General features: G+C 39.3%; 1 protein-coding gene across 3 annotated transcripts in view; it reads left to right on the top strand.

The window, feature by feature from the left end:
* The window catches only part of CSDE1 (cold shock domain containing E1), a 40014-nt gene that overhangs the window by 25898 nt on the left and 1460 nt on the right, over positions 1-12656 (top strand). For all 3 annotated transcript variants that reach the window (XM_055312370.1, XM_055312369.1, XM_055312368.1), the window contains 7 exons: positions 4397-4504; positions 5115-5290; positions 5817-5929; positions 7540-7659; positions 10663-10841; positions 11400-11563; positions 12305-12437. In XM_055312370.1, coding sequence (XP_055168345.1) covers positions 4397-4504; positions 5115-5290; positions 5817-5929; positions 7540-7659; positions 10663-10841; positions 11400-11563; positions 12305-12437 — 993 coding nt within the window. The remainder of the gene's footprint in view (positions 1-4396; positions 4505-5114; positions 5291-5816; positions 5930-7539; positions 7660-10662; positions 10842-11399; positions 11564-12304; positions 12438-12656) is intronic.

Below are 12656 nucleotides of genomic sequence, written 5' to 3'. Positions count from 1 at the left end.
GTTGGACACTTAACCGAATGAGCCACCCAGGCGCCCCTGATATATGTAGCTCTTTGTCTTCTGCTTCAAGGAAACTACTGTCCACATAATAATGGAGTTGAGTAATGTCTCTTTTGAAATTCTCTGTAATATTAACAGTGGTAAACTAAACTAAAAGGATTTTTAACCCCAGCATTATTGACTTTTGTGTGGAGGTGGTGGCCATTCTGTGTATTGTTGGATGTTTGGTAGCATCCCTAGTCTTTACCCACTAGAGACCAATATGTGTCATCTCCCCCTTTGTGACAGCTAAAAGTGTTGCCATATACTGCCAGGCATCCCCAAATCACCCCTAGTTGAGAGCTGCTCATCTAAAATGGTAGTACTTGTCTTCCCAAGCAGTTTAATAGTTTCATATTTGAGTAGATTCCATTCACGCATTTTAACTCCATTTATTGAATAGTTCACTGAATAGAAATACAAAGCTGTCTACTCTAACATGGTTTTTGCTCTCAAGTAAATAGTAAACTGAGGGCAGCCCTGGTGGCTCAGCGGTTTAGCGCCGCCTTCCACCTGGGGTATGATTCTGGAGAACCCAGGATTGAGTCCCGCGTCAGGCTTCCTACGGGGAGCCTGCTTCTGCTTCTCCCTCTGCCTGTGTCTCTGCCTCTTTCGTGTCTCTCATGAATAAATAAAATCTTAAAAAAAAATAATAATAAACAGTTGCGTAGAAGCAGGTAATTCATACAAAATACAAAATGTCTCCATAAAAGGTCAGTGAAAGTGCTATGGTGAAAATGAATTCTGGACTGTCAGGATCTGGGATGGTTTCACTAAGGCATTGACATTTAAATAGGTAGAGATAGGGCAGCCCAGGTGGCTCAGAGGTTTAGCACCGCCTTCAGCCCTGGGTGTGATCCTGGAAACCCGAGAGATCAAGTCTCATATCGGACTCCCTGCATGGATCCTGCTTCTCCCTCTGCCTGTGTCTCTGCCCCCCCCCTCGAATAAATAAATAAAATCTTTAAAAATAAATAGAGATAAATAAGGAAAGGACATTCCTCACAGAATAGAGGTACAGATGAGAAAAATTCAGGGTTTCTTTAGAAAGCACTAAGTAGTTAAATAGGAAGATAGGGTTTTCTTTGGTAGGGTTGAGTAGGGGAAACAAGGATGAAAAATCAGGATCCAGCTAGATTGAGAAAGTTTGATTGCTACTCTGAAGAATTTATTTTTTAAAAATTTATTTTTTTAAAGATTTTAAATATTCATTCATGAGAGACAGACACAGGCAGAGGGAGAGAAGCAGGCTCCATGCAGGGAGCCTGATGGAGGACTCCATCCCGGGTCCCCAGGATCCCACCTTGAGCCGAAGGCAGATGCTCAACCCCTGAGCCACTCAGGTGTCCCACTATTCTAAAGAATTTAGACGTTATTCTGTACTCAGATTTCTTTTAGAAAGTGGCATTTGGTATGCACTTTAGGAAGAAATGGCAATAGATGAACCCTAGATGGGGGTGGAGAAAGACAAAAGATGAAGAGGCCTGATAGGAAATTTAGGTGGTCCTTGAACTGGGGAACAGATCATGGATGTAGACAAGAGAAAGGTGCATGAGAGAGAAGGTAATTTTAGAAATAACTGTTTAGGAGCCGATAAGAGTGGAATATCCTCGTTTACCATTTATTTTGTAGCCTAAGAAATCACCTCCAAGCCTAAGTTTTTAAACAAAAAAATCATAGACACCTGGGTGGCTCAGTTCTTGAGTGTCTGCCTTTGGCTCAGGTCATAATCCTGGGGTCCTGGGATCGAGTTCCACGTCAGGTTCCCCAAAGAGAACCTGCTTCTCTCTCTGCTTATGTCTCTGCCTCTCTCTGTGTCTCTCTCATGAAGAAACAAACTCTCTAAAAAAGAAGAAAAATCATAGTCTCCTATTTCTTTGAAAAAGCTCTCACAGGACCTGGCCCATAGTAGGAATTTCACAAGTGTTGCTGTTGACAATAATCATAAACAGAAGGAAACCAATGGGACTTATTTTTAATGGTTTTTAGCTCTTAGAATGCCCTGCTTTCCAAATGGCTGTGGCAAAATTGACTTGATCAAGACAGCCTTTGTATAAGATTTTTCCTGCCCTTCTATTGTTCTTTTCTTCACCAACACTGGACTCTAGTAAGTCCTTCTGTCATTGCTTACTTATAACAATGTGTTACACTTGTTAATGAATCTGTTTTTGCTAAGCTGGGCTCTTCATAAGCAGGTATTGCCTTATCTCTATTTCCTATAGTTGGTGTGTAGTACATTGTCCGATGTTGACTGAATATTGAGGTTAATGACTGAGTTGAGAGCAAATTCGAATGCTGAGATTTTGAGTGTGGTTGACTTGCCAGAGTGTCAGTAGAGTCAGACCTGAAATCACTGACTTCCTTCTTCATTTACCAAAGTCAGATCCTTAGCATTTTGTACTGACTATATAACCTTGGTCAAATTTATTTTAGCTTCCTAAGACTTTCCTAATAGGGATAGGAGTAATTTTGGAGATGATTTTATCATAACATTAAATTTGATAATATAAAGTAAAATAATATCTGATAGTTTTAATGTTCAGTATGATTGCATAGCAGTTGTACAAGGAATATGAATGGTAAGAGAAATTAATCGGTTTTGAATATTAATAATTTGTAATGTGTTCTGGAGCTTAGAAAAGGAGTTAGCTAGATTAGGGATGTAGGCAGTAATTCCCATAGGAATGATATTTAAGGGATCCCTGGGTGGCTCAGCAGTTTGGCTCCTGCCTTCGGCCCAGGGTGTAATCTTGGAGTCCTAGGATCGAGTCCCACATCGGGCTCCTTGCATGGAGCCTGCTTCTCCCTCTGCCTGTGTCTCTTCCTCTCTCTCTCTCTCTCTCTCTCTCTCTCTCTGTGTGTGTGTGTGTGTGTGTGTCTCTCATGAATAAGTAAATAAAACCTTTAAAAAAAAAAAAAAAAGGGATCCCTGGGTGGCGCAGCGGTTTGGCGCCTGCCTTTGGCCCAGGGCGCGATCCTGGAGACCCGGGATCGAATCCCACATCGGGCTCCCGGTACATGGAGCCTGCTTCTCCCTCTGCCTATGTCTCTGCCTCTCTCTCTTTCTCTCTCTGTGACTATCATAAATAAATAAAAATTAAAAAAAAAAAAGAAAGAAAAAGAAAGGAATGATATTTAAAACCATAGGGGCAGTATGATTTATGTAGTTGCTGCTGTACAGTGTCACTGTTTATGATCCTGTGTGGCATATCCGAAATTTCTTAGACTTTTGAAGAGCTAATCTTTCTGGTATTTTTTTTTTTAATTTTATTTATTTATGATAGTCACAGCGAGAGAGAGAGAGGCAGAGACACAGGCAGAGGGAGAAGCAGGCTTCATGCACCGGGGGCCTGACATGGGATTCAATCCTGGGTCTCCAGGATCACGCCCTGGGCCAAAGGCAGGCGCCAAACCACTGTGCCACCCAGGGATCCCCTCTTTCTGGTATTCAAAAATGTTTTAAAGTGTTACTATGGAAACATTTGGTGTATCATAATTTAATCTATTTGAATATCACATTCTCTGAACTGTGCTAGATCCTATCAAAATTAAGTTTTCCTTCATTGGGGGTGCCTGGGTGGCTCAGTGATTTGAGCATCTGCCTTTAGCTCAGGTCAGTGATCCTGGGAGCAAGTCTCATATCAGGCTCCCTAAAGGGAGCCTGCTTCTCCCTCTGCCCGTCTACCTCTCTGTCTCTCATGAATAAATAAATTTAAAAATTAGTTTTGGTGTGTGTGTTTTTTTTTTTTTTCAAAATAATAAATTCTCATTTATTAGTTAAATATGTTTCACACAAAACACTGCACAGCACAATGGGAGATTCAAAATAGGTGATATAAAAGCTTCTTGCCCTGTAGAATTTCCACTTTGTTAAAAATACATGCTCAGTTTAGTTTCTGACTGGCTATGAAAAGTATAGAGTAAGTGTGTGGTAAATTTTCAGTAAGCTTACCCTCCTCAACAAAAAGATTAGGTTCTTGAGACTACAAGACCAAATTAACAGCAGATAGAGGTAAGACCACCTTTTATTCATATGAAGAATCTGTTACTGTTAGGGAACCCTAGAATAGGGTTTCTTTTTTTATAAGGCCTTATTTATTTATTTATTTGTGAGAGACAGAGAGAGGCAGAGACATAGGGAGAGGGAGAAGCAGGCTCCCCATTGGGAGCCCGATGCAGGACTTGATCCCAGAACACTGGGATCACGCCCTGAGCTGAAGGCAGACACTCAACCACTGAGCCACCCAGAATAGGATATTTCTATAGCTGTGCCACTTCTTAGCTCAGGAGTCTATAAAAATTGTAGCTGTTAATTGCCTTTTTGTTCTTGATTCTTTTCATTGTATTCTTTTTTTAGGAGGCTGAGGATGGTGTTATTGCTTATGATGATTGTGGGGTGAAATTGACTATTGCTTTTCAAGCCAAGGATGTGGAAGGATCTGCTTCTCCTCAAATAGGAGATAAGGCAAGATAATTCTGCTTATTTGAGAGGAGGGTTAAAGGTTGTCATCTTAATCATAAGTTTTGCACAGTGGTTTTTAAATTTTGCCCACGTTTTGCTAAAATTATTTTGTGCTTATGAGTTTAATACAGGAGCATCTTCCCATTTGAAAACAGCTCATTGAATTAGAACAGGGTCTAGGAAATCCTTTATTAAAGCTTTTTTAAGGAGTTAGTATTTAAACACTAAGATATGCCTAAATCAATTAACTTAGATAAAAGTAAAAGTATTACAAACTAAAACAGCCACTGAAACATTATCAGAGTAAAATCACACCAAAAATTTTATAATGTGCATTTTTCACATGCTTATTATGTCTGGTTTTCTGATAGCCCTGCTTTAGAGAAATTGAGATTTTGGAATAAATACACACTGGAGAACAAATCTTGAATCCCCTATGAAAAATGGGATGAGACCTAGAAGTGTTAGTTTTGATGAAAATCTATTCCATCAGAATATTTAATACAAAGGATATTTGGAGTACAAAGCATGGTCTGGGGAAGTTGTAGATCCTGAGGTAAGGAACTTGGTGTGGAAAAGACATGGTATTAATGAGCATCCTTTTATTTCACAGGTTGAATTTAGTATTAGTGACAAACAGAGGCCTGGCCAGCAGGTTGCAACTTGTGTGCGACTTTTAGGTCGTAATTCCAATTCCAAGAGGCTCTTGGGTTATGTGGCAACTCTGAAGGATAATTTTGGATTTATTGAAACAGCCAATCATGATAAGGAAATCTTTTTCCATTACAGGTAAGGAATGCCTTGTGGGAACTTAATACCTTAACATTCGTTGTTTGGTTTGGGAGTCCAAAACATTTAGTATGAGGTGATCAACATATTTTTTGATCCACATCTCATGTTAGTAAAATTATGGCAATATGTAAACAAAACTTATATAGAGAACATGTGGCCAAAAGATAAAGGCCTGTACCTGCTTTGAACATTGAACAAGAACTTTTCTGTTTCAGTGAAAGAATACAACAGAGTGTTGTACAATTGATTTGGTGTTGAGTGTAGGCTCTTAGGTGATTCACATTTAAATCCAGTCTCTGCCACCTAACTCTTGGTATCTTAGCTCCATTGTCTTGAAGCTGGGGATAATCATACCTCCAAACAAATAGTTTCTGAGGATGAAATGAGTCAGTGCCTATAATGTGTTTTAAAACAGTATCCAGCATAAGTAAGCACTCCGTGAATGTTACTATAGAAGAAATAAAATTTATTTGCTACTATTATCTGTAGTGATTTCTTATTCAAATGTTTCCTTTCTTCCCAGTGAGTTCTCTGGTGATGTTGATAGCTTGGAACTGGGGGACATGGTCGAGTATAGCTTGTCCAAAGGCAAAGGCAACAAAGTCAGTGCAGAAAAAGTGAATAAAACACACTCAGGTAATGAATTGTGATTTTTACTTAATCAGTCTTTGCTTTCGGTGGAAAATACAGGGTAGGATGCAAGAGGAAGTGAAAACCAAATTGTTCTGGATTAGGAGATCCCCCAGGTATGATCCAGCAGCATCAGCTGGCCACAAGTTCTCTGATCTCACCCCAGACCTACTAAACTCAGAATGGGCGATCTGTCTTAACAAATCTTTTAGATAATTATGATGTACACTCAAGTTTGAGAAGTAGAACTAGAATAGATGGTTTAGGTCATTTGTTTTATGCTTATTTTCAATTTAATATCTCTCTTTTTTTAAGATTTTATTTATTCGTGAGAGACACAGAGGCAGTGAGATAGGCAGAGGGAGGAGAAGCAGGCTCCATGCAAGCAGCCCGATGTGGGACTTGATCCCAGGACTCCGGGATCACACCCTGAGTCAAAGGTAGATACTCAACTGCTGAGCCACCCAGGTGTCCCTGATATCTCTTTCTTAAAAAATAACTCTAAGATGTGGGATCCCTGGGTGGCTCAGCGGTTTACCGCCTGCCTTTGGCCCAAGGCATGATCCTGGAGTCCCGGGATCGAGTCCTACGTCAGGCTCCCCGTACGGAGCCTGCTTCTCCCTCTGCCTATGTCTCTCTGCCTCTCTCTCTGTGTGTGTGTCTCTCATGAGTAAATCAATAAGATATTTAAAAAATTATAACTCTAAGATGTAGTATCCATGGGGACGGAGAGAGATCCATTCCTCTAGGAGACTATTTTGGAAAAGAATTAAAAGCATTGGGAACTTGGGACGCCTGGCTGGCTCAGCAGTTGAGCATCTGCCTTTGGCTGAGGGCAGGATCCTGGGTCCAGGGATGAGGTCCCACATCGGGCTTCCTTGAGTGGAGCCTGCTTCTCCCTCTACCTATGTCTCTGCATCTCTCTCTCTCTCTCTCTCTCTCTCTCTCTCATGAATAAATAAAATCTTTAAAAAAAAATAATGGGAACTTCAGAAAATTATTGCTATTTATGATCTCTAACTTTTATAAAACCTGCAACTTTGGCTTTCATTTCAACTCCCCAAATAATACTTTCTCTTGGTGAGACCTAGAGACCTCAGCCAAGAATATTCATTTCAGTTCAGTAAATATCTAAGTGCATGCTGTGTTTTAGGTACTGGGGATACAGCAGTTAAGAAATTAGATCCTGCCTTTGTCAAGTTTATTTTTTAGTTTGTATTCACAGGCAAGTAAGATGATTGTATGTTTAGAAAGATAGTAAAATATATTATTAAGATTAAAATATAGGGAAGTATATATAAGAGTTGAGGTTGCCATTTTAGAGACCAAGGAACGCCCCTGCTAAAAGTAATATTTAGTCACCTGGAAAACGTGAAGAGAGCAAGACGTGTTTCAAATACAAATACTTGCTAATTCCTTAAACAAATTAAGGAATATTTTATTTTAATAGTAGTTTAGAAAAATTTCACAAATAGCAGACAAGCAGTCAGCCCTCTGTTAACATTTCTTGTGATGATCTTTGCTTTTTTTCCTCTGGAGTAGTTAAAAATTATTGAGTAAGAGGTTTATGTTTTTTTGTTTTTTGTTTTTTTTTTTTTTGTGGGGTTTTTTTGTAGTGAATGGCATTACTGAGGAAGCTGATCCCACCATCTACTCTGGTAAAGTCATTCGCCCCTTGAGGAGTGTTGATCCAACACAGACTGAGTACCAAGGAATGATTGAGATTGTGGAAGAAGGTAAGAGCATCCCTGTTAGATTTTGGAGATTTGTTTGTACCTTCACATGAGTACTTTGAACATTTTTAAGCATGTTGGTGTTTGTTGCAGTTGTTTTCAGATTCCTTAAAAACTGAAATTAAGGAAAAGTGGCTCTTCCTCACACACCCCCCCCCCCATCCCCTGGCTTTTATTTTTATATGCTTTGGAAATTAGAATAGCCTGGGTTTATGTTGTGAACAGATGACTGAAAGGTGAGCAACTGAATGATATTGAAATAGACTGAAAACACAGTCTCACTCTTAATAGGCATCTAGTGTGTGATAAGCAGATACTCATATTGGCTGTGTTTCGTACAACTTTATAGTTTTCCTGTATTATTCTCTGGTTATTTACATCAGTTTTAACAAATTTTCCTAGCAGCTTTCACTTCTATAAACATTTTTCCTTTCTATAAGAGTACTTTATTTATTCCTTAATAGCTAGGGTTCCATGTGGATCCTACTACTTGTCTCTGGGCCAGAGCTCTCTCTATTTTTCATTTTCTGCCTTTTTCTCCCCATCTTCAATAATTCCCTGAGTTCTGGTACCACCCCTAACCCCCACCACCACCACCACCACCAATTAGCACCAAAAAGACAACTTCGGGGTGCCCGGGTGGCACAGTTGATTGAGCATCCCACTCATGATTTCAGCTCAGGTCATGATCTCAGGGTCGTGAAATTGAACCCTGTGTGGAGTCTGCTTGAGCTTCTCTCTCCCTTTTTCCCCTTCTGGCTCTTGGTGTGTGCACGTGCGCGCTCTTGCTCTCTCTCTCTCTCTCAAATAAATAAATCTTTAAAAAAAAAAAAAAAAGACTACTTTGTACATAAGATAAGTTTGCATTAGGAATGCTAGTAGGAACCACTGGGTGATTAGTATAGTTGAACTATATCATACTGATGGGGTTGATGAGAGGTTTTGAATTTCCAACCGAAGATAATAGTTTGGTTCATAAAGAGAATAAATCTTGTGTCCTTTAGGACTCAAAGAGCATGAAGTAAGGAAGAACAGATCATTTGAAAGAAAGAAATAAACCTTGTTCACATGTTCCTTTTACCACATGATGTTCTTAGGAGTTTATTTTACATGGTACTCCATCTCCCCCTTCCCTAGCCCCCCACACCCCTCCCAAGATAAATAGATGTTACAGCAGATGAGTCCATTAATCACCCCTTTTGGTAATTCAGATCTAATTCATATTAATTTAAAATGAAGTTTTTTCTGCTTTTCTATCTTTTACGAACACTGGTGATTAAACACACAGTGGTTAAAAAGAAATTCACTCAGTACAAACCTGGCCTTTTTCAAACCTAATATTCTAGATCAATGCCATGATTACACCATACTCCCAGAAGGGCCATGGAAGCTGGGCAACTAACTCCTACAATACTGAACTGCCCTTCTTCCTTCTCTGTAACATGCCACTTCTGTTTGTGTTCCAATCCCCAATCCACTTATTCTTTAATACTGGCTCTAGTATACAGCCCAAAGCAAGGGTCTTATGGAAAAGGAAACTTTTCTGAAATCTATAAGCCTAGAGGTTTTTGAGACTAGAAAGGTCACACTTTCCCACTTTGGTGAGAACAGGTGTTATTCAAGAATACAACAGCTCCATATAAGACCATGGTCTTTGAAGTAGGGTAGGCCTAGACCTGAACACCAGCTTTTCCACTTCCTAGCTATATAATCTTAGATTACTTAAACTTCTCCTAGCTCAGTTTCTTCATCTTTTGAAATGAGGATAATATCTTCAATCTAAGAAGATTCTGGAACGATTAAATATGAATCTGTAAGGGTTTAATAAATGGTAGTTAGTATTAACACTGCATCGGACCAGGTGTTTCTAATCCTGCATGACTTTATCTGTTGGAAGTATCTCCTTAAAAGTTTGTGGTTCTTGTATGTTTGGCAAGAAAACCTTCACTTACCCTATAATCCTGAAGAGAATTGTTAAAAGCATTTTCAGTTCTGAAGCTTCCACTTCCACCTGTTTTTTCCTCTTAATTTTTTTTGATTCAGTGGCTTCACCATCCAGGTGAACTGAGAAGCTACTGAACCTTTGGCACAGTTTTTATTCATAGCCTGTGCTGACTTCCAGCCAACTTTTTTTTTAATTTAATTTAAGTAGGCTCCACACCCAGCATGGAGCCCAATCAGAACTTGAACTCAAGACCCTGAGATGCAGACTTGAGCTGAGATTAAGAGTTCAACACTTAACTGACTGAGCCACCCAGGTGCCCCTAGGGAAGAGTGCTACAAAAAATACGGTGGCTTGTTTCTATAAATAGTTTTCTAGAAACAGCCATAGCCATTCTTTTATATATTATCTTTGGTTGCTTTCTCGCTACGACAGCAAAGTTGAGTAGTTGTGACAGAAATAGGATGACCTACAAGCCTAAAGTGTTTACTGTTTTTTTTAAGAAAAAGTGTGCTGAGCTCTGAACTAGGAGAAAAGTACCTGTTGGTTTGGGGGAGCCACAGACAAAGAAAAGAGGTAGAATGCCAAAGAAATTCACCCACGTTGATGTTGCCCATGCCTGACTTTAGTGCCCAGTTAGGTGTGGGTCAGAAATATTTTGGACTGGTTGGCTCATATTGTGAACTGGAGAAGAAGATAATCCAGTGGGTCATGTTAGCAACCTGTTCTGCTTAAAATGCCCAAATATTTAGATAAGATTGTGAGTGCTATTATTTTTAATTTCCTAACTGTGGTTTAAAACTGTTTATTAGGGGTCCCTGGCTACTAGTTCAGTCAGAAGAGCATGCAGCTCTTAATCTCTCAGGGTCATGAATTTGAGCCCCATGTTGGGTATACAGATTACTAAAAAAATAAATTTTAAAACTGTTTGTTAGCAAGTGTAGTATTACAAGTTCTCACTTGTTTTAATGATAGTATTTCATTGAAGCTTTATAAATTTCTTAGGACCATCAGCATTAGAACTGTTGTGAAATATTAGACTTTGTGCCTGTTTCTCCTTACAGGGGATATGAAAGGTGAGGTCTATCCATTTGGCATAGTTGGAATGGCCAACAAAGGGGATTGCCTACAGAAAGGAGAGAGTGTCAAGTTCCAGTTGTGTGTCCTGGGCCAGAATGCACAGACTATGGCCTACAACATCACACCCCTGCGTAGAGCCACAGTGGAGTGTGTGAAGGACCAGGTAAGTGGTAGTATCTCTGGACCTGAACTTGATTCTTTTAGGAGTTAGTATAGATGTTACCCAAAACTTAAAAATTTTTTCATCCAAAGGAGAACTGTCAATATTCACTTGGTTTTTATTTTCTACTCCACCCCTTTTCAATGATTTGAGGTAGCTTGTAAAAATGTGAAGAAAACCATCTGAAAAGACAGTGGCAATATGAGCTAACAGGAAAGTTACAAGTACTATTGATAACATTACATGATAGGGAAAGTAAATTTGGAGTGAGATTTTTCAGAATAGAAAGACAAAGATGTTGTGTATTACTTTAGCTCAGAGTTTCTTTTGCAGTGATTTCAAAGATAGATTTCTTCCCTTGCAAGTTTTTCAGAAGCATATGCTGTTACATTCTAGCACAAGCAGCTAAACTGGAGCATCATCGGCATTAACACCATGTTTTATAAATCCACTTCTAGTTAGGGTCAGGCATTGTGCTTCATTCAGAGTGGAGTACATTTCCGCCTTGTAATATGTCCCTGTTTTTAGCTGTAATTTTTTTTTCCCTCCCGTTCCCCCCAGTTTGGCTTCATTAATTATGAAGTAGGAGATAGCAAGAAGCTCTTTTTCCATGTGAAAGAAGTTCAAGATGGCATTGAGCTACAGGCTGGAGATGAAGTGGAATTCTCAGTGATTCTCAATCAGCGCACTGGCAAGTGCAGTGCTTGTAATGTTTGGCGAGTCTGGTAAGTTGGGTTGGTAAACTCCCTGGACTGACTGTCTAAACTTCTGTAAACTCTGGTTTATCACACTTCTTCATTTTTCATGACTGCTTTTATTATCCTGCCACTTTCTGGTTATTTCTTGATGTTTCCTGTATCTTTTTTTTTTTTTTTTTTTTTTTTACCTCTAGTCTTCATTGTCTAAATTTTAGTCTTCTAAATGTGGCCCAATGAAACATTAATTGGGTACGTTGTATGTATTAGAACTTAAATATAGTAAGATTATGTAGTCCTTGTTCTTAAAGGACTCTGTGTAGCTTTTTCTTCCATTAAACCATTTATATGCTGCTTAAAATTCTAACTATATAGTTTAGTAATACTTTCTGTTTTAAAAGTTTTTAAATCCATAATGTTACCCTAAGAGGAGCTGGGAGTCTCTTGAAAATATTTCTACATATTTTTGTTCTCTAAGGTTTTTCACATCTACTACCTCATTTTATAGTGTCTGTGAAACTGGTTCTTCTAGTTGTGGACCAGTTCAGGAATGACCCTCACCCAAATGATCCTTCCAGTTCCTCCATAGTAATAAACCTTGAGTTAGTAATAAAAACATAAGCAAAACTTGTCTGTCCTGTCTTGCTAGCTAGCTGGCTTGATGAGGCAAGGGTCCCCTCATTAAAACTGAGTCATTTCGGTAGAGAAAACACCTCTGCAAGTACTTGCTTTCTTCCCACCAAGAGTTGTTGCCTCTTGATTTCATTATAGCGAGGGCCCCAAGGCTGTTGCAGCCCCACGACCTGATAGGTTGGTCAATCGCTTGAAGAACATCACCCTGGATGATGCCAGTGCTCCTCGCCTAATGGTTCTTCGTCAGCCAAGGGGACCAGATAACTCAATGGTATGAGGGGACATATACAAGGTGCTGGGATAGGTGGGGGTAGCTGATAGACCATTATGCTACTCAGGGTCCTATTTTGGCATAGCTCAGCATTCAATGAAGCAGGGAACTTAAGGATTCTTTTTCAGTATTCAGTATGCTTAAAACTAGTTAAAACATCCTACACATTGGTTCAGACCCTAACAATAATTGTTCACAGTGAAAAGCACATTTCATGGT

The sequence above is a fragment of the Nyctereutes procyonoides genome, unplaced genomic scaffold (genome assembly GCF_905146905.1).
Source record: "Nyctereutes procyonoides isolate TBG_1078 unplaced genomic scaffold, NYPRO_anot_genome, whole genome shotgun sequence".
In the NCBI taxonomy this organism is placed as follows: domain Eukaryota; kingdom Metazoa; phylum Chordata; class Mammalia; order Carnivora; family Canidae; genus Nyctereutes; species Nyctereutes procyonoides.
The sequence above is the reverse complement of the archived record's forward strand: the minus strand, read 5'-3'. Positions and strand labels throughout refer to the sequence as shown.